Here is a 25717-nt window from a genome sequence, read left to right on the forward strand (position 1 = left end):
GTAATATCTACAACTTCTTTCAACTTAACACCTTTTTATACATGAGATCTACAACATTTCTTAACTTTCTTTAAATATATCTAAACTCATCTTTACATTTAAACACATCTAAACTCATATTAGACAGGCTTAACAAAACTCACTCTATTATCTCAACTCATTACTATTTATAAAGAACTCATCTTAACTCAACATCCAAACGGGACCTAAAATTGCGATCTCCAATCATTTCAAACTTTGAAACTAAGCTCAACAAAAATTTGAAGACTTAAAAAGGACTTTGAAAATAAATAATAGTATTCGGTTTTCAAACTGCTAATTAACAAGTTTGTCCTCATTCGCCTCTTTTAAGTAATTTGACTCTTTGAGGTAGTGGATTGAGGTCGTGTATTCAAACCAATTCTAATGTAATTCTATTGAAGCAATAATCATTATTTCAAAGCCAACACAGGATGGAATGCGTTTAAATATGGAAGTATTTATCAAATATTCATACATTAATTCCCTAAATAAATTCCTTATTCATCACCAATAACCCAGCCCACCTGCGTTATACAGTGTTTGTCGCTCAACATTTTTCAAAGCATGTTCCTCGCCTGGAAGCATTAAGTAGACCTAATATCATCCTCGAGCTTCTCAAATAGCTAAATATACAAAGAGGAGGCTTCATATTTCCCCCATCTCAGTGCTAGACCCCCTTATTCATCCTCAGCTCCAAACACAGAAAAGTTACAATGGGAACTCCTTCTGAAGAACATCAAGATTCCGGGAATCACAAGCTTCAAGCATGTCATTCCTAGAAGCACAGCTGCAAAAAAGATAAAGATAAAAATATGTACACAATTTGGTTGAATCACAAAACAGACTAAGAAAGTTCTCTTCTAACTGAGGTACCTCAAAGAAATTCTCAAATATTGCCATGCATTGTCTGCCTTTGGATTCATAGCAAGTGCCCGGACGTAGTAACATATGGAATCCACGTACATGCCCTAGGTAACAGAAAAAGTGAAACCATTTCGTCATTCAAAAACTGCCCTTACAGTAACTCAACTGAACCCTATTTCCAATGTACAATGTTTTTGTAATTTATCAAGCATTCAAATTTTGAACTTATTATTGCTTTTATATATTGTTTTCCAAAAGATGCTATAAGAATCATGAGTGCCACAAAGCTTGGGATAGGTTAGACCTATCTGCTTCTTGGTGCCGACTTTGGGCGTGACGGGGAAGTGGTGGACCCCTATAAGCTGAATGACCCGCACACATACTAACTCAACAGGAGCTCCGTACCCAATGTCCTGCAGGGTGTTTTGCCACCCGGGGGCCCAGGGGGTAGGAGGGGATGGGGATTACACATTACCAGATTGTCAATCAGCCCCCCTACTTTGAAACAGAGGTTGCATTTTAATCCCTCGTTAAAATTTCAAAGCTAAGGAAGAAAAATAGTTGACTGGACTAATTGTACTTTGCATCTTCTTTACATATCCACAAGTGATGGGTTTTTGACAATCTAAATAAATAGCCACCACTCCACTGAGCTGCGGTCCTACAATGTGAAGAACTTTATAATTTAGTTCGTGTAAAATAAATTTGATAAAGTTTTTATGTTTATGGCCAGCTTGATGTAAAGCTATTTTGGGAAAAAAAAAATACCCGAAAAAGGAAATTTAAACGATGGTAATATTTTTTTATTTATCAGTAATCTAGGTGTTTTACATAAGAGTAGGCAAATCCCAAGTATACAGGGAGTATACATGAGAAACACTTAACTAGAGTTTACAACTAATAGTAAAAACTAGAAAGTCATGGACATTTAAGCCGTTACAAACATTGGCCCCTACCCATGAGAACAATGTTTTAAAGAAAAGAACTTATAGCTCCTCCATTGTCTTCTCACGGTTTTTGAAGCTTCTATTATTTATTTGTATTTATGTTTTCCCAACCTAGCAGCTACTTGCTATTATGTATTTGTTCTATTCACTAGAAAAACCTTGATTAATTATTGGCTGTTGATATTGCTAGTTTATAGACATGCATCATTTCATTTTTCTCTGAGTGGCTCTCAAGCTTTTATGTATGAATCAAACAACTCTGCTTAACCAGTAACACATTCAATAATACAAAATAAAAACAAAGAACAAGAAAATAAAAAGAAAATCAGTTCTCATTTAAAAGAGGAAAAAAAGGGGGGCCAAAGATGACTTTTAGATGGAACAACCAAGCACAGAAACAAACCTGGTTGGCATAACTGATACCCATATTTGCCCAAGCACGAACATAATTAGGTTTCAAATCTAGTGCCTGGAAAAATAAACAAAATAAAAATGACAAGGAAATATATTTATCAGTATGGTTGACATAAAGGAGGGACAAGTATGAGAAAGTACAAAAGGAGCACTAAAGTCTATAAACTGTCGACTTTAGATGGCCAGCAATGTGATAACATGGAATATGTTAAAGTGGAAAAGTTTGATGAACAATTATTTTTTAAGTAATGAACAGCAGAATTTGAAAGAAGAAACTTGTTGTTCGCGACAGAATGAAACATAATAAAGTTTGAGGTGAAAATTCCAGAGTGGGATTAATAAAAGTATCTTCTATACACCAATAAGTGCTTCCAGTAAGATTTAGATGGTAATATAGATTACAGTCAAGAAACGTTATCCAAAGCCAGGACTGCAACATTCCTAGTGGTGCGTCATTGAACAAAAAGAACCCCCCTTCCCTAAACAATAAATAAATATATAAATCAACCCCTTGAAGCTAAATCACCTGAACAACTACCTAAAGCCAAATGGTAGGCCCCATGTCTAAATTACAAATTTCCTTTTCAGTATTTATGTGGAAGGGAAAATTCAGGCACAAAGGGTTAAATACTAAATAGTCTCTGTAGTTTGCCTTGTGGACAGATCAGTCCCTATACTCTAACCAATGATTGCATGCCAGTGTTGTGTAAAAGGTTAAAAAAATAAAAATAAAATAAAATAAATTTAAATTTAAAATAATTAATTGAAAAGAACTGACACTAAATCATGCATTTCTGGGTGGCATAAATGGGTGCAACCCCAGATTAGCTCAAGTCACCACCTAGGTATAGAAAGGGTGCAACCTTGGCTCGCCTAGGCGTGACCCCATATCTCAGGTCACCACCCTGGCTCGCCTGGGTGGCGACCCAAGCATTGCCTAAGCATCGCCATGGTGTAGACCTAGGCAACTTAGTCTAGCAGTCGGCCAGTTTGGGTGGCAGCCCAGGCATTCTGCCTAACTCACACACATCAAGGTTGACTTTTTATATTCTATTTTTTTTGCTTATTTTTTATTTTTGTTTCATAAAATGAGATTTTAAATTTTATACAGGTGTCACTCCATGATGTCATGGCATATTTAACAAATTAGTAACAGTAAAGTAACAGAAGGATTAAAACAATCAAAGTTGAAAGTACAGGAGTAGTGGAATGAACCACAAGGACTATTTTAATATTTAACCCAAAAAAAAACCAATATTCTAATAGGTGCTAATGAAAAGATACAGGGCTAAATAGATGACTGTAAAGAATGCTGTATAAAACCAGTAGCTCAACACTCCAAGTGATGACCTTCCTTCTTACATATAGACATATTCCGCATTAAAGAACAAGAAATCCATCAAAATCTACATAAACCCAGCATACACAACTTCTAGACTGGAACTACCACATTGTAATCATAAGTTATTAACTAACAAAGCATAAGACTCAAGAAGTTCTTAGGCGTCAAGCCAATAAGAAATAGTTCAAATGGCACTTCCTTGCCCATGTGAATGGGGTAGAGTCATATACTTGACCATAAAGCTATCCTTAATTACTCAATTATATTTAATAATCAATTATTGTTTTATTTATTTTTTTATATGTACAAGATTTTATTTATAATGGTAAAAGTAGGCATAGCTGAAGTACACAGGAATTATATACGAGGAAAGGGTAGAAGTAAAAGATTTTATTGTTGTATACAAAGCAAGGATAGAAGTTCAAGATCAGTTGTTTTTCCTGCCCATCTTCTGAATGAATATGGAAGCAGCAATTTGAGACAGTAACCTGCTCCTGAAGTGGAGTAGCAATATACAATAGATGACAACTGTGTCCCTTTTTTGGTGGGAGTGGTGTAGGGAGAGGAGGAGGGGGGTGTTGGCTCTGTTCTTTAAATGCAAAATCACAAACCGTAGAAGATTTCAACACGCAGAGAGATGCGTTTGGTGTTCTTGAAGAGATGGTATTTTATGGAAGGAGTAGAATTAATTCCTCAAAGTCATTGAGAAGACTCGAGAACATCTAGCTTCAAAAATCCTGGAAATTTCTACAGAGTCAATTAATTGTAACGCGTATTCTATTAATTGGCTCAGTGTCTGTCACTTGGGTATAAGTGCCCATGTAACCAACCAATAGGGCAAAAATATTTCTGAAAAAAACGTGTCAAGGCCGTAGCTACACACCACTGTACTTTTACTTCTATATCATATTCACACCACATCATCAACTTGACATCATGATTTCCACCAATAACTATTTGTGACAGCCTAGAAATAGCCTAATTAAACCTCCTAATACACTACAGAACCTAAAAGAGGTCATCGATAGAGGATTAAGTTGATGGGTTAACAGCTTACAAAATACCTTTTGATAAGCCAATATTGCATCAGCACTCTGAACGCTATTTGCTTGTGTTGCACCAAGCTTGTTCCAAAGAGAGTAATCATGGGGCTTCAGTTTCAAAGCTGTCTGGAAAGATGCAATGGCTTTGTCATACTCTCTGGACAAATTGTATAAGACACCAAGAACTATGTGAACATCAGCATCGTCTGGTGACATTTGAGCAGCTTCGTCGAACAATCTAGCAACCTGCAGACCACAAAAACATCTCTGATGCACATATAAACGAATCATCTACGGTTACAGATGCTCATCATGTTCTAAAACTTTCAATACTACTGCAAAACCCTTTGTGATGGTCACCTAAATGCACTACTCCCTTATGGAACATACTTAAATTTTTCACTGGCTGGCTGGCTGCTGTTAAAACATCCCACCCACATAATTAAGCTAGTAGGTAAAGAGGCCTAACAAGCAGATAATCCCCTAACCAAGCTCAAACCTACAAATGCGGGATCATTTTTTAACACCAGCAACATCCAACACCATTGGAAAAGGGAGGCATGGAGCCACCAGTCACCATTGAACATTCTGAGTTTGCAACATGAGACATGCTCCATCCCTGGCTTTCTCCCTAGATATTTGCATTAAGTTTTGTAATTACAAATAAACAACTTCATTTAAGTTTATATTATTCTTTTGTTTACTAAATTGGTCACTGAAAGGTACGTTTGGTTAACAGAAATTTTGGGAATGTTTGAGTTTTTCTAAGAATTTTTGTAAGATTATTATTTATTTGGTTTTGTGAAAGTAGATAGGAAAATTTGTTTACCGACCAAATAGGGAAAGTAGATAGGAAAATTTGAAGATCTTTTTTTTTTTTTTTTTTTAAATATGTTTTGTATTGAGATTTGTGAAAGTATATAGGTAGAGTTGAAAAGTTATTTGCATATAATTTTTTGGGTAGTTTTTGTTTTGGTTTTTGTATTTTTTACTTTTCACCAAAATCTAGATAAATGATAGAATAAAACGTTGAAATAAGAAATTTATTTCAGATTGAAAGATGTTTGGATTGAAGTTGAAAATTCTATTGCAAAACTTCGGGAAAAAGAATGGCAAACCAAGCATGGCCTAAATCTCTGCTACATTGTAGTTTATCAGCTATAAATGTTCAGGGGAAAGGATACTGGCATGCATTGGACAATTGGACTAGAAATAAATTAAAACATAAAAAGAAAGAAAAGAACAACACGAAAGAGTGTGTGAATCATCATAAACTGGGATCAAAAGTCAAAACTCATTTGCACTTTTTTTTTAATAAGTAAGAAGATCTTTATTAATAAGTGCAAAGGCGCAACCTGATGTACACATGTAAATACAGGCAATCATTTTATCATGCAAAAATTGATGCCAGTATCATTGCAAAAAATATTTAAAATTTAACCAAGTCAGGAAAAGATAAAGAAAGTGTGATAAAGATATGCCCCTTTGGGTGAATTATTTTCCGAACTTAATAACAAAATAATAACTATAGGGTGAAAAGGTGGAACTGGAGAGGGATTAGAGGAGTCAGACTCTTCATAAGAAAGGTTGTTTTTATGCCAAAAAAAAAAAAATGATTAACACAAAAACAAAACACAATGTTTGCAAACATGACAAGTGGATAAGGTTAGGATCTCCAAGAAATGACCAAGAGGCGAGACCAACATGGCAAGAAGCAAGGCAGGTGTTGGAAAGACGACCTCTGGAAAGGCATCTAAACTGATTGACAATTAGTTCATGGCACAGATTGCACCCAGGACTAGGGACCCAAGCTCTGATGCACATCAATGCCCACCTCTGCAGGGTGTAAGGTCCATAGAACCTTGAAGGAAGAAGCATCAAGCACCGTTTTTGTAAAGTGAGCATCCTTCAACTGGCTACTCATGGCAAAGTACAAAGAATTTTGGTTTGGTGGGATGTAAAAGGTACTGCACTGGAGGTTCTTCTTCCAAATGTAACACCGACACAACAGTTGAAGGATAATTCACATACAATGGGGGTCTATCAATGCAAGAAGGCCTTCTAATGAAAAATCATAAGTTCTATAGTATCAGCCTATGAATTTTCCCATCTGAAAAGTTCCAAATTCCCCTGCAAAACAGGTTCTGAAGGGAACACAAGCGTGCATGTGCACACACACCCCAACAATAACAACACTTACATCAGCATAATACAAAGAATCGGACAGCTCTGGACGGACAAGTGTCCCATACTTTGGGTGATGACGTAACCATCCATATAAATATTTCAATGCAGCCGCCTGCTCAAGTTCTGCATATTTGAAAACAGGTCATAAGTTACTTGCTCTTCCATCATAAACCGTTAGTTTCCAGTACTTTTGTTCATGGCACCAAAAAGTACAGAACTCCTAACACGAAATATATGCCAAGAAAAAAGTGCAGCAAGCAACCACTAACCATTTGTATGACTCACTCCAAGGGCAAGAAGCACTTCCAGATTTGTTGGATCTGCCTCCTGCGCACGCATCATGGCTGCAATAGCCTGCATATATCAGAGTTTAGCTTTATACATTATTATGTGAGAATAGAAAGTAAATGATTAAATTTACATCTTCACTTAGCATAAACTTTAAGGACAATTAGTAGTTGAACTTGGCATTAGGTCTTGAATTTGAAACCTAACTCTACACTTCACCCTATTTCTATGAAATATTCTACATGTTGCACCCACCTATTAAGGAATCTGGCCAACATGTCAAAAGAGTGAGAATATAAATTAGGTGATTAAATTCATTAGTCCCATCAGTTTAAGCTTTTGGGACATTTAGCGATTTAACATATTCTACAAAGTAAAATCAACTAGTCAGAGTTGATAAACAACAAAGATTGTGCAGAGCATTAAATGCACAAGACTACTAATCTCAAATATCCTTGATCATGAGACTTATAACTGTCCCTATAAATAAGAACCATAATTTTTTATAAGTACCTATAAGAACCAAAATTCCAACAGTAGTAATTAAGATTAACGTAATAGATACTGTATACCTCTCTGAATATTTTTTATACTTCTCTCCAATTTTTTTTTTACGCCTATATTTTTTTGTATCTATCTTTATTATTTATGCAATTCCAATTCAATACAAGCCACTCATTATTTTCTTTTATTTTTATAATAGTTATAACAATTCAATATTATGTTCAATTCAATAAGAAAATATTGTTGAATTAAAAAGAAAATATTTAATAATTTTCTATTTTAATTTATAGTTTTTTACATTATATTTATTTCTCAACTCGGTTGTAACTAGATAGGTATCTTTCAAGTATATGCCCTGTGTACTTGGGATTTGCCATTTATGATGAATAAAACTTCTTGATTACCGATCAAAAAGAAAAATTTATTTCTCAACATTCACATTCATATTGACAACAGTATATCGAACAAATATTATAAATAAAAGAATTGCTCTGAGTGGCCATGTGGTAATGTCCTTTAAGAAGCTTGGATAAAAGTATAATTGCCCAACAAGAGTTCAACTTTGTTGTAGTCATACAAACATGCAGAAAATCTAGTAATTGTACAATTAAGCATGAAAAAGGGAATAACCTGTTGATCATCATCATTCTCGGCATGCGCTATTCCCAGTAACCTCCAACCTTCAGCAATGTCAGGGTTTTTCAAGACTTCAGCCTCTAATGCAAGCACTGCTTCACTCAGAAGACCTTTGCGGAACAGCTCCTGACCTTCTTTTAAGGGATTGGGGTGACCAACATAAGGATTCATATCGGAAAAGACATATAACCCCCTTGAAGTGTCAGACCGATTCTTGGCAGCCACTTGTTCATTTAGGTACCTATATTTTAGTGGCACACGTGGATTAATCCCATGACAAGGAGAGCTTATGTCTTAAAACACTCATAATTTTGGCACCAATTATATCATTTGCACCATTTTCGACTATACACCAAATATTATGAGAGAATTATGTGGAAAAGAATAAAAAATTAACAAGAAACCATAAGGATGAATTACACTCTGCATTCACAAAATACCAACCCTTTTGGAATGAGCACCCTAAACAACTAACAAGTTTCAACGTGCAATGAGCACCCTAAGCAACTAACAAGTTTCAATGTGCACTCCATTAAAAATTAACTGTTAAGATTATACCACATTTTTTTTTTTTTAAGATTATACCGCATGGTATAACTAAAACATATAATAGTTATAACTATTTTTTATTCATCGTAACGGTCACATATTAACCAGAGGTGCAAGTTGAAATATATTGGTAGTTTAGGATGCACATTGAAATCTATTGATAGTTTAGGGTGCACATTACAACTTTCGTAGTATAGGGTGCACTTTGCAAAACAGATGATAGTTAAGGGCTGCATAATGTAATGTTACCTACAAATCGAATTGATAGGATTTTGTTATTTATAAGAAATAATAATAAAGAGTATACCTCAACTTAACCTGATATTATAAAAGCAAGCACCACAACAAGATTTATACAACAGGAAAAAAAAAAAAAATCTTTATTGGGCATGCATATACATGTATCTTTCCCTTCTTAACAAAAGCAACTACAATCTTGGTAAATCCAAGATGGTTGTGGTGGGTGCGGTGCCCAATATTAACAGCTTGGTGCGGTTGTTGGATTGCAAGGTGTCTTCCTTGCCTATGAAATATTTGGGTCTCCCGTTGCGGGCCACCTTTAAGGCTCGAGCCATATGGGATAAGGTGGTGGAGAAAGTTGAGAGAAAGCTTGCTGGGTGGAAACAGATGTATCTATCGAAAGGAGGGCGATTCACCTTAATTAAGAGTTCTTTAACTAATCTCCCTACTTTTTTCCTTTCACTCTTTCCTTTGCCTGTAGGGGTGGCGACTAGAATTGAAAGATTATTCCGGGCTTTTCTATGGGGGGGAGTGGCGGAGGAAACAAAATTCCATCTGGTTAACTGGAACAAGGTTTGTTCTCCTATTCCAAATGGAAGCTTGGGGATATGCAATTTGAGGACGTTCAATAAAACTTTATTGGGTAAATGGTTATGGAGGTACCACTTAGAGGGGGATACAATGTGGAAGGAGATTATTGATTCCAGACATAGAAGTGCGTGGGGAGGTTGGTGCTCCAATGTAGTAAGGGAGAGACATGGTGTGGGCTTATGGAAATTGATTAGGAGGGGTTGGAGGGCTTCGAAAGCCACATACGTTTCGTGGTGGGAGATGGCTCTAGAGACAAGTTTTGGCATGATGTTTGGTGTGGAGAGTGCACTTTATACAGGGCATTTCCAACACTCTACAGTATTGCAGCTAACAGAGAGGCCTCTATTGCAAATATGCGGGTATTCTCCCATTGATCTTATCAGTGGAATATTCTTTTTAATAGAGATATTCATGATTGGGAATTGCAAGCTGTGTTTGATTTCTTCAGGGTGCTCTATTCTACAAGAAATACTACGGCTCAAGAGGATAGGGTGCAATGGAGGGTTAATGGTAGTAAAAAATTTAGAGTCAGGACATACTACAAGATTTTGTCTAACCAAGGCCATGTCTCATTCCCATGGAAGAGGATTTGGAGATCCCGGGTGCCTTCTAAGGTAGCTTTCTTCGTATGGACTGCCGCTCTTGGGAAGATCTTGACCATGGACAATTTGAGGAAGAGGGGAATCATAGTGATAAATTGGTGCTATTTGTGCAAAAAACATGGAGAATCTGTAGATCACTTACCATTGCATTGTGAGGTCACAAGAGGGTTATAAAATGAGATCTCTAGAAGAATGGGTATTGCTTGGGTAATGCCTCCACATGTGGTGGATTTATTGGCTTGTTGGAAGGAGCTTCAAGGCTGTCCCCAAGTGGCGCTAGTGTGGAAGATGATCCGTTGTGTATCATGTGGTGCTCATGGTCGAAGAGGAATGAGAGATGCTTCGAAGATAAGGAGAGCACAATGGCAGAACTTCAGAATTTTTTTATGCGCACTTTAATGCTTTGGTTTTCAGCCATTGTACGTGATGAAACAATGTCCATGACTTTCTTTCCTTAACCTAGAATGTAATTAGGAGTTCTTTTGTATACTTCCTTTGTACACAGGCTATATCTATTTCATTCATATGAATAAAATCTACTTATTACTTATAAAATAAAAAAATAAATAAATAAATAAATAAAACAAAAGCAACTAATAATAATTGGGTCGGGGAGAACCTACTATAAAAGGGTGCTGCTACTCAGCCCCATGAGTTTGCCCCCTCAAACCTACCACCAATGCAAACTGCACCTTTTTCTTTTTCTTTTTCTTTGAAACATTTTTTAAACATCTTTATACATTTTTTATAAATAAATAAAAAAAATACACAACTTCACTAATAGTCACTTCCTTAGCCATTAAGAAAAAATAAAATGCCCAAGCAGTAACTTTGAGGGGGCAAACTCATGGGGCCAAATATCATTTTTCCAATATAAAAACCTTACAAAATGGTCACAAAACCACCCAATTAACAATGCTAGTTCAAAAGTGTTCTCCCCAAGTACAAAGATGAGCATTTGACGATTGTTCAATAGTACTATATCTTCTAGAAGGTCAACTGACTTACTCATCATATGCATTCGCCCAATTATCAGCAGAATCCTCTTCCAAAGCCCCTTCACCAACTTGACGCCCAAACTCTTCTGCCCAGTCCTGAACATGCAGCTTAGAGAATTCATTGACCCACTGATCATCAACTGGCCCATGTTGCTCTTGTTCAGTTGTAAACTCATTCACCCATTGATCAGAACCATGAGAAAGCTGAAAAAAACTAGAATCAAGACAACAGAGATTGGAGGAAAACTCAACCCTTACAGAATTATGTGATGCACGTATTTTAGACATCAAAGTGAACAAAGCCAATGCCTTATTTGCATGCACCCCAAATATAGGTAGTATCTTCTAGGGCGCACACAAATAAATTGTACACGTCCTTAAACCATTGTTGTCATTTCTAATTTGCCATCATCCAAATTTACCCCGAGAAAAAAAGTCAAAAGTTTAATTTTCCAATGATACCTTTGATTTTATTATTGGTTACATGTACCCCATCTGCCTTTTTCCAAATAAATAAAAAATAAAAAATAAGACTCAACTCAAATGGTGATTTCATAAAGGACGGGCAAATGCATCTAATCTACTGATTTCTTTCTACCACTTGAAAGATAAGAAAAAGAGGTTGAGGTAGAGCTTCATTGAGTATGAAAACACTTGCCTGTCTCTGTGCAGCAGAACATGATTGTTATAAATATCATTGACTCTGATATTCTAGAATGTGACTGATATATATTTTTGTTTTCACTATATGTTGATTTCTAAATGTTTGCTAGATCAGTTTTATGCACAACATATATTGATGGCCTTTGTATGACCTTCTAATTTTATATGTCATGTAACCTATCAAAAAAATTTATATGTCATGTCATAGCTTCTTCCTCAAAAACCTATCCAAAATACCTGCTATTATAAGTTCAAGCATAAAAAAAGTGTTACCATTTGAAATCCTATGACTGATATGTAAAACTTTAAAACACAGTTTGTTTATGTATAAATTTTGTATCAGTTTATTGCTATATATGTGCATGTTCATATGCATACACATGTAGTTGTATGCTTATACGCACATGTACACATTGGGAAATGATACATACATATACAAAGAAATGCAAAGCAATGCTGTAATATATTGGATGAATGCATTAGCCAAACATATACTTGAATACATACAAATTCATCAGCCCAAGCAGAACTCCTGTTATACTGTTGTCGATATTCTGCTGCCCAATCCCCAGATGCAGGTAATGCAGTTTCCTTGACTTGATTATCATCAATAATAAGTTCACCACGACTCATCTTTGACAAAAACTGAAGAAATTTTGAGTTCTGCATGCCACAAATTGCTGTACAACATTAAATATTGCAAGAAAACAAAGCCAAAAAGTACAAAAATAGATCAATGAAAATTGAGTCATTTAATGGAAACAAAGGAAAAAAAATTTAAGTGATCACAAAACTTTTTTTTAATTGAAAAACAAAAATTTTATTGATCATGAAATAGACAAGCCAAAGTATACAGGACATATACGAGAGTGTCTCCTATGCGTAAACTGCGGCAAAATTAACACTTAATTTTATTATTATTATTGGCACCCGGTGTCCAAGAACAAAGTCCCAACTAATCCCGACAATGCACAAGCCCTCAGCAAAGAGTTTCCCACAAGTGCACCTCAGGTAATTCAAAGGAAAGTTTCCCCAATCCAATGGTCCTTAGAAATTGTTTGCACCCAACAGGATTTGAACCCTAGACCTAGAGGGAGCATGCCACCAAGACCAAGGCCTTTAATGCTCAAAATGGTCCAAACAAGATGAGTTCTAAAGAGTATTGAATCCTTTTCATTCCAAGAACAGTTTTATAGAGATTGGTACCATCATAAGTGCAACAGCCAAATAGCTCTAAGAATTTTTGAATGGTTCCTTAAAGATGTTTTCAGCATGATGCTTAAAAGATGCGCATGAAAGTAAGAACTTAAAACTTTTTTCTTCAAAACTCTGCTACCTTGAACAGCCTCTATAGATTTTAATGGGCAGAGTTTTCTCGAATATTTTCTTATTCCTAGTTAGATGCTCCTCTTGTATACTTCTCGTGTACTCTTGCTATGCCTTCTGAGTTTTTTTTTTTTTCCTTTCTTTTCAAATAAAATCTTCATTACCAATAAAAAAAGGTCGATATAAAGCTTGTTTATGTCAAACATCCCTGAGCATCCAAAACCCAGAAAATTCACATGCAAATACCATGTCAAGAATGTATGAGAAACATTAATTTCATGAGAGCATAAGAACCTGAAATTTAGGGTCATCATTTTGGGCTAACGTATTTGCAAGCATGCGGGTCTGCTCCATGGCAGCAAAGTTCGAGATATTTGCACCTCTCATGTGATCTACCGACGTCAACTGAGATTGTACCAGTAATTAAAAAAAGAGATATCAATAAAATGTCTCATGATACATGTAGTGAAGTAGAAAGGCCTTATTTTTGTCATGATCTCAATTTAAAGATTGTACGAATTTATGCCCTATGATATATACAGTAAGTACAAAAGAAGTTGTGCGGAAATGCATTCCTTAGGTAAAAATACTTTCTTACCTGCTCGAATTCAGAGGCCCAACCAATTGCACCATGTTGTTGTTCAAAAGAGTGAGCCCAAGCATCGGCATTGCCATGTTCCATTCTCTGTTGGTTAAATTCAGTTACCCATTCATCTGCAGCATGAGCACCATGTTTCAGGCTATCTTGGGACTCATTCCAGTAATCCTCTAGTTCCCTAAATCTCCCAGGCAGAGGCCCCTTAGCCCGAACGTCACCATCAATATCCAAAGAACATAAAAGAGCATTAACCTGGAAATATAAAAGTAAACTAGTTTAGATTATACGTTTCAAGCAATTGAGCTGGAAAAAATCAAGTATATGTTCCTTATGTACATCACATAATGAGAACAATTAAAATAAGGACCAAGGCCAAGACATATTTGCTTCTAAATCCTTTGAAACAATATAAATAATTCCTTATAAAAAAAAAAAAAAAAAAAAAAAAACATAAATAATGATGATAAAAAGATTATAAAAAAAAAAAAGAACTCATTCCACTCCACTAGGACCAATCAAACTTTAAGCAGAAAATTATGAAAGAAACCAAATGGCTAAACGTTAATGTAAACACGATAAATGAGGGCAGCAATCCCAAATAGTTAGATACTATAAAACTAAGCTAATTGGAACTTTGCTCAGTCCACGAAAGACCAATTCAAAATAGGGATGAAGAAAATCACTGAGAAAGTTCTGAAACACGTAATAGAATGAGGTAAATCAAGTAACATTCCAGACCTGTGCATTTATGAAGTCTTCACTTTTATCTGCAAAAAAGTGTCGGGCCATTATGCTGCTACGGTCGCGTATGCATTGCTTGTCACCTTCAGACAAACCTAATATTGGGAGTGGAATAGGGCGAAATGGTACTCCACCACGGCTACTATCAACGAAGGAATGCAAGAAGCTGGATAACACTCTCTGTGGTGGCCCTGCAGGTCAGTGGGAAGTAAAAAATATTGACAAAAATAGTAAGAAACTTTTCTTCTGCTTACAAGAAAGAGCATCCATAAACCCACCAACAAATTCTCCCAAACCCCCCCCCCCCCCCCGCACAGGGGGCGCGTTTCCCTCAGTTAGACCTGAATCTCAAATTGTTCAGGTCAGCAACATGAATCCTTCTTAAAACTACAGTGGTGTCTTTTTTTTTTTTTAAGTTTTATTCTAATAGGGAGTTTCTATTGTCCTGACCAGACCAACTTAACCATAAGTTGTTTTTCCCACAAGGAGTAATCCCCTATTGAAAAAAAAAAAAAAAAAAAAAAAAAACCTTATCCTTATTCATCAATGTTCTACACCTATCACGTCTCTAAAACCATCTTGAATTTCCTACTTCCCAATGTAAACACATAACTCTTTTCGCTTCCAATATAAGCCACATCAACTTACTAGCACCTCAAGAACAGTCTATCAAAACCACAAGAGCTTTTAAACACAGCATTACTGTAGTCATGCACCCTGTCAAAGGTCCATTCCTTTAAGCTTCTCCAAGCCCCAAGGGCCTTTATTGTAGCTTTTCTAATTCGACTTGTGTAAAATTCACGTCCAAGAAAAGCTCAGAAATCAAATAAGCTCAGACGTTACCGTCCAAAATTGGTTGTTGAGGCTGAGTGAGAGATGCCCTATCATATATGCGGTCAAGCTCAGGGATGAGGGTTTGACTTCCCCTACCCTGAGGCGGAAGCGGAGCCTGAGAACGCTGTATATCATCCCACGCAGCAGAAAGTTCACCCTGCCCTGCAGAGCGGAAGCCGCGAAGAAAGTCTGAGCCCTGACCGCATAAAAACAATTATGATAAAAGGTCCAAGTTATTCATGATAGAAAGAAATCCAAGTTATCCAGCAAGACAAGTAACAAAACAATAGAGAAGATGACCATTATGAAAAACAAAATAAAATAAGAAAAAGAAAAAACCTGGTCGTTGGATTCCACAAATGACCGATCAAGAGCTCCTAAATGATCATCGGTATCTGCGAAGAAATGCCTCTCGGAACTTGTGGGTACAGATGTAGGAATCTCCTTTATCTTTTCCTGTAACGAGACAAAAAACAGTCCAATTCTCGATTAAATTAAAACTACGATAGTTTGTCAAATTTTACATCAGAAACCCAAATCCAGTAATCGTGAACAGGAAAACTGTGACAAAATCAAGGAAATAGAGAACACATCTACCTTAGAAGAAGATCCAATAAGAGCGTTGGCCAGAGCACCGATAGGATTGGACGAAGAAGAAGAGCCGGGTACCGCACAAGCAGCTCCACCGGTAACAAGCTCACGCATCGCCATAATACTCTCTCTGTGTCTAAATTGTCAACTAAATTCTTGTTAGAGTTGGAGGCCTGTTCGATCTTTCTCTCGCTTTGTGGCGGTGTTGCTTTCTGGCTTTGCCTTCTCTCTGTTAAAAAGCTGTGTACTTATTCGTTCCGCGGTTCTACAACTTTTCTCTCTTTTATTTTTATTTTTGGCAATTTTCAACAGTTGAGCATGTTTTCATTTCGGAGTGGTTTGGTTTCGTTTGGTTAGTTCAGATGAGAAAAAGGGATAAAATATTTTATTAAAAATTAAATAAAATATTTTTAAAATATAATTTTTTAATATTATTATTATTTTAAAATTTTAAAAAATTAAATTAGTTATTATATTTTATGTATAAATTTAAAAAAATATAATAATAATATGAGATGAGATGAAAAATTTTTACTATTCAAACGGAGAATCGAATTATTACAAATTTTTTAAACTTTTAAATAAAATAAAAATAATAACATAATTTTTTTAAAAATTTTCAAATAAAAATAATATTAAATAATTATACTATAATAATATTTTATTTAATTTTATCTCATCTCATCTCATCTTTTTAACCAAAAGACCTTACACTTTTATTGTTTTGAAAGAAAAACTGTGGTATATTTAGAGCATTTGGATAGATAGAATAATAGTAAAATAGTTTGAGTTAAAATGTTTTATTAAATTTTAGAAAATTAAAGAGAAAAAATTGAATAAAAATATTATAAAATTATAAAATTATTTTAATATTATTTTATTTTGAAATTTGAAAGAATACTATTATTTTTTGTATTTTTTTTTATTTGACAGTTTAAAAATGTTATCATGATTCGAATTTAATTAGATGATAAATTTAAAATTTTGTAATTAAAAGTATTTATGTTTGAGTAATATTTGAAAAAGAAATATATGAAAATATTTAAAAATACTTGAAAATAATTACATTGCCAAAAAGACTCATAATTTATGAAATAATTATTATCTAATTACAATCGTAACATAGGAAAGAAATATGGACGAAATCTTAAACAATGAGAATAATTATTATTTTAAAAAGAAAGATGCTACATGTAGGCCTACAAAATCCTCATAACGCCCAGCTTCATAAAGCCCAAAACGAGCCATTAATGTCAAGCGACCACTTCATCCTTTGCATTTTACTTTCTAGGCTTGTTTGGTTCTTTGACTGCTATCAGCTGATGCGGTTTAGATTAGACATCTTCTAACAAGTGAACATTGAATTGAGTTTGCATATGTAAATAACTCAGTTGCTTTTAACACTGTAGGTAGATGTAACATGTCTTGACATAAAAGAGATTCCTTACATAAAATCAAACATTATAACTCTTTTTTCTCTCTCCCCCTCTCTGTTTCACGTCCTTCTTCCTTCCCAAGCCGTCTATAACAAACATCCAAACATTCCTATTTCATCATCATGCCATCTCGAATGGTAATAGAGGCGACTTCACGGCACCCATTGAAATTGGCATCACTATCGACACTCAGCTATTTTATGTTTACAAGCGGGGCCAATTTCTAACTCCAATCGTCCCCCACAGTCGACAACGAAATGAGATTTTTTGTACTGGGATTTTGAAAAGGCTGGTGTACTGTGTCAACGGAAACACTTGCCACCGTCAACCCCTCCAATGTCTGCAACAAAGTAATTGTCGTTTGAACCACTGCAGCCCTCTGGCTTCTGCTTGAGCGTGCTAAATCAAAAGGGATGCCATTTGAGTGCATTACGCTTTGGTCAAACTGATCCTCTGCTCGTTTGCACGAAACTTTATTTCCAATCTCTCAACTCATAGGTGCTACTGTAAACCAGGTCTAGACGATAGTGCCCCCATTTTTTTTTTCTTTCTAGCAATTTTTCCTATATAATTCCACCATGCCGAAATCAAGATGCCCCACCAGCATCTTACCTCGGAAGCAAAGCTCCTCTATAGTCATGCTTCACTCCCGAAGTCTTACCATCAAGAGACCAACAATCACGACACCTAGGACGTGCTCTTACCGAGTAAGCAATGATATCAACTCAATCTTGTTTCATTTCACTGTTCAATGTTTCATAAGAATTTTGTCAAACATGTGGAGTGCATGTAGAGTGCATCATTAGTATCATATCTTGATCAAGGACATCATTCGGATTTGCTCCTCCTTCTAAATGATGATTTGCCTCTAATCTAGTGTAAAATCTCAATCTGTCCATGTCTTAATTTGGTACTACATAATAGGTTTTGTGATGCATGAATTTATTTTCAACACCATAGTCAATATCAAGCTGGTTATAGAGCCATTTTCTTGAATGTATGAGATTCATGAATTAGATAACAACTGCTTAAGGAAGTCCATTGGAGAACCATATATTTGAACTTGGTCAACAGAGAGATCTTGTAAGGTAGATTCGAATTTCTGAATGCTATTTCAGGTGAAACTGGTGGCTGGAAATGATTGTTAGGATCCTTTTGATCATTTTCTTCATCACTTGAAAATAATTTGCTTTGATTGAATTTCACTCATCGCATTTAAATTAATAGGGAAGCTTGTGTCCATATTGATTGAATTGATGTGTACCTTCTGCGCTTGTGAAATGTTGCATTGGGCTATGATAAGATCAATGGCACGATTATCTTTAGTAACCTGTTATGGAAAATAGTTTAGATATTTTTTCTCAATATAATAGGAATCATGAAAAAATCATTTTTAGCAAATAAACAAAGAAAAGGCCAAACCATAATGCTCATGCGAAAGTAGGATGAAAAGTATCCTTGTATTTCTTAAGTTCATTATGAAGAAAGGTAAGAATGGTATTAATTAAGAAACATCATACTTGTTTATTAGCAAACAACTCAATAATTACTCCTGCCAATGGAATCAAAACCCTAGTACCAAATGTTTCCTGCAATTGTGAACGGTACAAAAACCCTTTTTTCCTATTGGATGTTCTTAATGAAGAAGAAACAAAGAATATAAAAGCTAACCACTTTTCATTCTAAAGTGTTTCTTTTTATATTTGGATCCAAGTTGCATGTTAAACTAGTAGGTGAACTGCAACCTTTGCATGAGTGAGAGTTTATAATTTACTTTCTTATTTGGTAATTGTTATCTAATTCTTTTTTGGTAATTGACAATAATATTTACTTTCTTATTTGTTATGTTTCTGGCAACCATACTTCCTACGCTCATCTGGTGGCTCCTTGTACAAGGTATATTTATTAATTAGTACAAATACATTATCAATAATATTTACTCACATGTATGGTTGTATTCATTCTATGATATATTACATGCATTTAATTACTCAACTTAAATGTTTGTGCTGAATGCATGTAGCTAGTATATGATGCGTATCAATACGTTTTCATATGGCTTGAAGTGCATTGTCTATTGTTGGGATTGTCTATTATTTGTATTGTCATACTCGCCCATTAGCAAAATACCATGGATGATATAGAGATTCTACGTGATCGTGACCTTTGGGTTGGCAGAGATGCTGGTTGATATGTTGTACCAAGAAACATGGAGGGCAAATTGGTGGAGTCCAAAATTACAAACCATGACAGTCTAACTTGCCACGCACCTCACTGAACTTGGTATTAAGCCAGTTGATTCATCATAAGGGAAAAATCGCACGTCTTAAGAACACACTATGCTAGTTTATGGATTTAATGGGCCAAACGGGCAAGGTTTGGAATCCCATCACAAAAACTGTAATTGATACGAAAGAACATTGGGCAAATGCTTGTCGGGTAACCTTCTTCTTCTTTAGTCTAATACATTTCTTTTTTATTAATTGCATTCTATAATAAATTCCTAGCCCATTATATGATTATTTAATTTTTTTTTTTAAAAAATCTAATAACTTTTTCCATTTCTTAGGTCCGACTGCAATGAAAAAAGTTCAAGATTTACGGTTGTCAAAACTACAATATCCTATGTGCAAGTTTTGGTCAGTCGGTTGTCACATGAGTGCTGGATTATGTCTCAACGCAAGTACCCCTATAAAGGAGGAGGAGCGGCTGGAGGATGAATTGAGAGCCCTTGACCTTGTGTTGGGCACAATACTAGCACTACCACAAACTCGACCATTGATTTGGATGACATCAAGATGGCCGGCTTGCCTCAGTGAGGGGGGCTACAGCCAAAGAATTCTCATAGGCAACGTAGGGGCCCAACCAGGTCGTCAATCTCACCAGAGCTTAGCAATGCTCCGCAAACAATTGCTGCGAGCGTTGTAGCATAGACAGAGTTAGATGCTAAGATTTACGAGGTATGCAGTTCAAAGCACAGTAGAGATGAGGGCTCAAATGGTGGGCTAATGCAGCCTTTAGAAGTATTACACAGTGTATGAAGTTTTTGCAGGACATTACCCCTCTGTTACCACCGGACCTTCATCTTCATGCAGCGAAAGCTTTTATGGATGAATAATATAATTTTTTAATATTAGTTTTGTTTTGAGATTTGAAAATTTTGAATTGTTTATTATATTTTGTATGGAAATTTGAAAAAGTTATAATAATGAGATGAGATGAGATGAGAACATTTGGATTTGGTTAAACAAGTGGGGCCTAACTGTCTTCCAGCACATGACTCTAAATCTAAGATTACAGTGGGTTTGGTCGCTAGTCTAACCACACATCTTGGGCCCCCACAATTTACTTTATCGAAACATTTTAATAAGTAGTAGTTTTCAAACTTTGGTGTGCTCCCTCGGGCCACAACCATTTATTTTATCGAAACATTTTAATAAGTTGTAGTTTTCAAACTTTGGTGTGTTGCTTGATCTTATTTTCTCTAGTCTGATTTTAGTTGTCTTGATTTCTAACACTTATTTCATGTTTGCTAATTTAAGTTCAAATATTGCATGTTGCGTTTATTGAAAGTACTTGCTAATTTGATAAAAATATTTATTTTGTTGTTTCTAATATGTTAAACAGAAATAATATTTTTTGCCTGAAAATGTTTGCATGGACATTTTTTTCAAAAGTGTCGAATGGACAATGATAGTTGATGGAATGATAAGGTAAACACCGATATCAACAATGAGGGAAACAGGGAGGCCTCCAATAGTAACCCCTTAAATACATTTGATGCAAATAGATGGGTGGAATGGGAAGTATGGAGAAGCCGTAACGCTGATGTCTACAATGGCCCTTCTAACTCTGGTCACAGCAGATCAGCAACTTAATGCCTAGCCTCCTATGCCTAGGCCACAACATAACATTGGGTTGCGTGGAAGGGAGTACATAATTTCAGTCTTGAATGGATATCCTAACAACTATTATGAGATGTTCTGAATGAAGGTATATGCATTTTGGGCCTTTATGTGATTGGTTATGTAGAGATGTGACCTTGCGTGATTCGTTACTAGAGGTCTCGATTGAGGAAGACTTATGAATGTTTTGCTATACCATTGGGCATGGTATGGTTCAATGAAATGTGGCTAACCTGTGTAAATCGACATGTCTACACAATAATGCGAGCATTATGTCAATTATCACGCTAGGTGATTAAACCAACTTAGATGACTGGGATGATGTCTTATATATAAGGAAATCTCAAACATTATACATGGTTCGAGGTAAATTATTATTATTATTATTATTATTTTTTTTTTTTTTTACATTTGCTACTTTCGTAGGCTAATGCATGTGGGAAGTACACTATACACATGCCATTTCCTGCAATCAATACACGATTTTGAAGTTTATGAAAATTTAACAAAAATCTACAAAACTGTCATTGTGTAATGGATGAAATCATGATTGATGTAGTTGTGCTGGCTTTAGTAACTAATGCGTATCTAAATCAGTATTACCAGATTGCCCAAAATGTCTTGTGTTTCTGTGATTTCAAATATGAAATTCACATTCATATACGCTAGGTGGGAGGGTACAGCTCATGATACTCACATTTTAATCAATGCGTTGAGGTGTCTAGGGAACAATTTTCCATGGCCTCAAAATGGTAAGTTGTATACATTATTTAATTTGTACCTTCCAAGTTTGCGGTAATTTCTATATACCACATTTATAAAAGATCAATGTTCTCCTAAATTCTCAGGTTATTATTATTTCATAGATTCTGTGTTTCCCTGCACAGAGGGATTTATGCATCCATATCCAAGTATGATGTACCACAAATCAAAATGTTAATACAATCGTACCTTCGAAGGATATAAAGATCTATTTAATTATCGTCATTAATCCTTCGGAATGTCATTGAACAAACTTTCGGTATATTGAAGAGGCGTTTCAAATTTTAAATTTAATGCTCCCATACCTTCCAACTTGGCAATGATATCTTATTATTGCATGTTGTACGATATATAATTTCATCTGCACAGTTACACCTGATGATGACGTATTTGCATTGTATAGAAATCTCAATGATTATCCATATATGAATGTAGATCATAACACCAGTGAACAATCTCATGTTTCTGACATGTTGACTGCATCGGCACAGACAATGGCCACAACAAGGGATGCTATTACACTACCAATGTGGGTGCATAGTACTGGGCAACAAGGAAACACCTAATTTTCAACATGGTGTAACAATGTTTTTGTTCATGTCAACATTGTAAAATAGATCGTAAATTGGAGACACTTTATTTACATATATCGATGTTTAATGTAGAGATATTGTATTTCTTTTAATTTAAAATGACCTCTTAATGCATCGTAATTAAATTTGAAGTAAAACATCGAATATTGCTTGCGACCCACATGTCGAGTGAGGGTTGACAAACTCTTTGTAGGGGAGGCACTCAAGCTCCATGTCGAGCGCCTATCGAGCGAACTCTTTGTATGAGTTACGCTCGAGCACATGTCGAGTGAATTCTCTGTATGAGTTATGCTCAAGTCATGTTGAGCTCACTTCGACTCATTCTCACTTTAACTCACTTCAACACTTGTTACAATACAATTTTACAAATGTTAGTGTTAGAATATGCCAACACACTCATTTTTACTTTAACAATCTCCCCATTTGGCAGTTCTGTGACGAAACCTCTAATACATGGACCTAATCCTAACACACCCTACACAGGATTCCCAGATACAAGTGCAGTCTTGAACAAGTTGGAATATTTCTATAATCACTGAATAAACCGTTAAACACCCCTAAAGCATAAAGATATAGGAAACCCCTCAAAATTTTTCACACTTGTTAACTCAATGTTTGCTAACAAATCAAGAACAAGAATTCAAGTATAGACATAAGAAGAATAAGAATTCAAGTATAGACACAACAAGCACATGACAAGCACAGTTTTCATCAAGAAAATCTTCATTAAGAATTAATCAGATATTGAGTTTGATAAAAGAATACAGAAGCACAAAAAATGTATGCCACAAAAAATTCAACTTTGTTTGTTTACACGCTACTCCCCCCTAACTGTATCCTATCCTACTCCACATGCTGTTCCCCTTACATATGATACCACTCCCCTAAATATATACCATACTCCCCCTGCAAATATAGCACTCACCCTTTTTGTCACAAAACGACAAATGGCTCAATGACTACCGTCCTCGCCATCTCAATCATTCTCATCATCCTCACTAGTGGTGGCAACTAATATCTGTTTCATTTCATTGAAGTGTCGTGTCACATGTTGTGGGAGGCTATCAATGCAGGTGTACAGGCTATCGACACGAACCTCTAGACTATCAAAGCTAATCTCGATACGATTAAGATGAGTATATAAGCTATCTACAAGAGCATCCATGCTATCAATGTAAGTATCCAAACGATCCTCGATGCGATGTACACGAGCATCCAGACTATTGAAGCAAGTATCAATGTGATCAAGACAAGCATCGATGCGACTCAAATAATTAAGTACCATCTGTATGTTTGACTCATTAGAATCTAATGTAGAAGTAGATGGTGTCGAGCTAGATGACCTAGAACGGGACAACTAAGAAGTGGATGCAGGAGGATACTCAACATCAAAAGGATGAGGAAAAATGTGTGCATGACTCAGTTGAATGGTCTTACAACCAATAGGAGCCTTAAGAGGGATTATAGGCTTATGGGAAGGAATAGCAACAAACTAAGACAAAGTAATGCAGGTGATAAGACTCGTAAAAGGTAATCCAGTACATAATTTGTTAGACTGAAAGGTCTCAAGAATGACTCTACAAAGATGACTTCCCAAATCGATGGGAAAGTCATTGATTAGTGCATAAAACAGAGTGGCTCTGTCAAGGCCAATATCTCTCTGATGGGCAGTTAGGTCAAAGTTAGTGAGCACGACTCTATTAAGAAAGAGATAGTCAGGGGGAGCTAAACGGTATGTAGCAGTGTCCGACCATCCCAATTAATCTTATATCCATACAAGAATGCATAGATAGCTGGCTTGCTAGGAGGAGGGGTTCTGGTATAGGGATATGTGGAGTCGATCACACGAGGGGCATTAAGCAAATTAGTTAACATGCCAGAGTCACTTAGAATTGGACGTTCCAGAGACTGACGTCAAAAGAACCATCGAGTGAAATAGCAAACAAAGGCTTAGGTTCAAAGGAACTGTTTGGGGCAATGAAAATGACTGAAGGTGGTGAGGAAGGCAACAACAGAGAAAAGTTTGAGAAACGGAGAAGAAGATGATGGCATAGGGGAGCTTGGGAAGTGGAGGAAGAGACGATGGTGAAGAAAAGCTCGGGAAATAGAGGAAAAGGCGACGGTGGAAGGGAATTTGGTAAGGGATGATGGCAAAGAAAAATTTGAGGAATGGAGGGAGCTCGAGAGAAAGCAATAACGGAAGTACACAGAGAGAGAGAGAGAGAGAGAGAGAGAGAGAGAGAGAGAGAGAGAGAGAGAGAGGTATCAATGGTGAAGAAGAAGAAGAAGAAGGGAGGGAACCTTATATAGCCAAGGGAGACTAATGGGCGTGTGGGAAATGAAGCGACGTCTAACACGGATAAAAGTAGTGAAAGGTTCGTGCACCCCAACCGACGTGATTCGGCCCTAGCAGGAGAGGTCATGTCAGGCGCGTGGGAAACACAAACCAATGCACATCCCATGACATGGGGGCCCCACCTGACAAGTCTAATCAATCGTTGGGAGACAAAGGAATTGCGGGAACCAAGGAGACACACACACGCATGACAGAGATAGGTGGCCTTGGGGAACCCAACCAATGCAGGTCGACGCAAACATTTAGGGAGGGGCAATAAAAGGCACGTGAAGGAAACTAACCGACCTCCAGTGTGGGACGAAAATGGGGGTTGGATAGAGCCCGTCTGTTGGGAATCGGTGAGGCTCCGGAAGCTCAAAGGGCCCTCTAACATTGATGGCGAGATAGACGGTTGCAAGGTAAATGTCCATAGAATGTGAGCCGAGGTGCATTGAATTCCCATCACATTTTTATCATAAGAATTCGCGGGGTACTATGAGGGGGATCTCCCCAAGACCAGCCCTAGCCCAACGAGATCGAGTCGGGAAATACAAGGAGGCCTTGTGCCCAAAGAGCAAGAGTGGAGTTATGCCAGAGGCTCGTCTAGGAAGCCCATGCCCAACAAGATTGGGCTAGGAAGTATAGGGAGGCCTTGGGCCTAAAGAGCAAGAGATGAGTTACGCTATAGACTCGTCTAGAAAGCCCAG

The 25717-nt window shown here is 36.3% G+C and overlaps 1 protein-coding gene and 1 long non-coding RNA gene across 5 annotated transcripts; one reads left to right on the forward strand and one right to left on the reverse strand.

The window, feature by feature from the left end:
* Positions 1 to 431: 431 nt before the first annotated feature.
* Positions 432 to 16271, reverse strand: LOC122281451 (peroxisome biogenesis protein 5). Of its 2 annotated transcripts, none has more exons than XM_043092934.1 (15): positions 15986 to 16270; positions 15728 to 15844; positions 15398 to 15584; positions 14552 to 14745; positions 13814 to 14065; positions 13510 to 13620; positions 12397 to 12552; positions 11237 to 11430; positions 8241 to 8487; positions 7088 to 7172; positions 6832 to 6941; positions 4653 to 4877; positions 2236 to 2301; positions 895 to 989; positions 432 to 808 (listed from the first exon to the last, which is right to left on the reverse strand). In XM_043092934.1, the coding sequence occupies exons 1-15, from the start codon at positions 16097 to 16099 to the stop codon at positions 730 to 732; spliced, it is 2232 nt and encodes a 743-aa protein (XP_042948868.1). In that variant the 5' UTR covers positions 16100 to 16270; the 3' UTR covers positions 432 to 729. The 2 variants fall into 2 exon arrangements, 1 of the variants encoding a protein (XP_042948868.1); XR_006230222.1 differs by lacking the exon at positions 432 to 808 and adding an exon at positions 1190 to 1546 and having other exon boundaries at positions 916 to 989; positions 15986 to 16271.
* A 975-nt stretch (positions 16272 to 17246) lies between these two features.
* Positions 17247 to 20551, forward strand: LOC122282885. Of its 3 annotated transcripts, none has more exons than XR_006230491.1 (3): positions 17247 to 18122; positions 19312 to 19854; positions 19985 to 20551. It is a non-coding gene; the product is annotated as an uncharacterized LOC122282885 (long non-coding RNA). The 3 variants fall into 3 exon arrangements; XR_006230489.1 differs by having other exon boundaries at positions 17253 to 19311; positions 19439 to 19854; XR_006230490.1 differs by having other exon boundaries at positions 17254 to 19311; positions 19594 to 19854.
* The last annotated feature ends 5166 nt before the right edge of the window (positions 20552 to 25717 follow it).

Source organism: Carya illinoinensis, chromosome 11 (genome assembly GCF_018687715.1).
Source record: "Carya illinoinensis cultivar Pawnee chromosome 11, C.illinoinensisPawnee_v1, whole genome shotgun sequence".
Taxonomy (NCBI): domain Eukaryota; kingdom Viridiplantae; phylum Streptophyta; class Magnoliopsida; order Fagales; family Juglandaceae; genus Carya; species Carya illinoinensis.

Bases quoted from the DNA above. Each gene is read 5' to 3' on its own strand.
- LOC122281451 (XM_043092934.1), bottom strand. From the start codon at position 16,099: ATGGCGATGCGTGAGCTTGTTACCGGTGGAGCTGCTTGTGCGGTACCC. The intron at 11,431-12,396 runs GTATGTATTCAA...AGTTTTTTTCAG, and splicing joins CTGCTTGGGCTGATGAATTT to CTTTCTCATGGTTCTGATCA. The intron at 8,488-11,236 runs GTAAGTCAGTTG...ACTAAAATATAG, and splicing joins TGGGCGAATGCATATGATGA to GTACCTAAATGAACAAGTGG.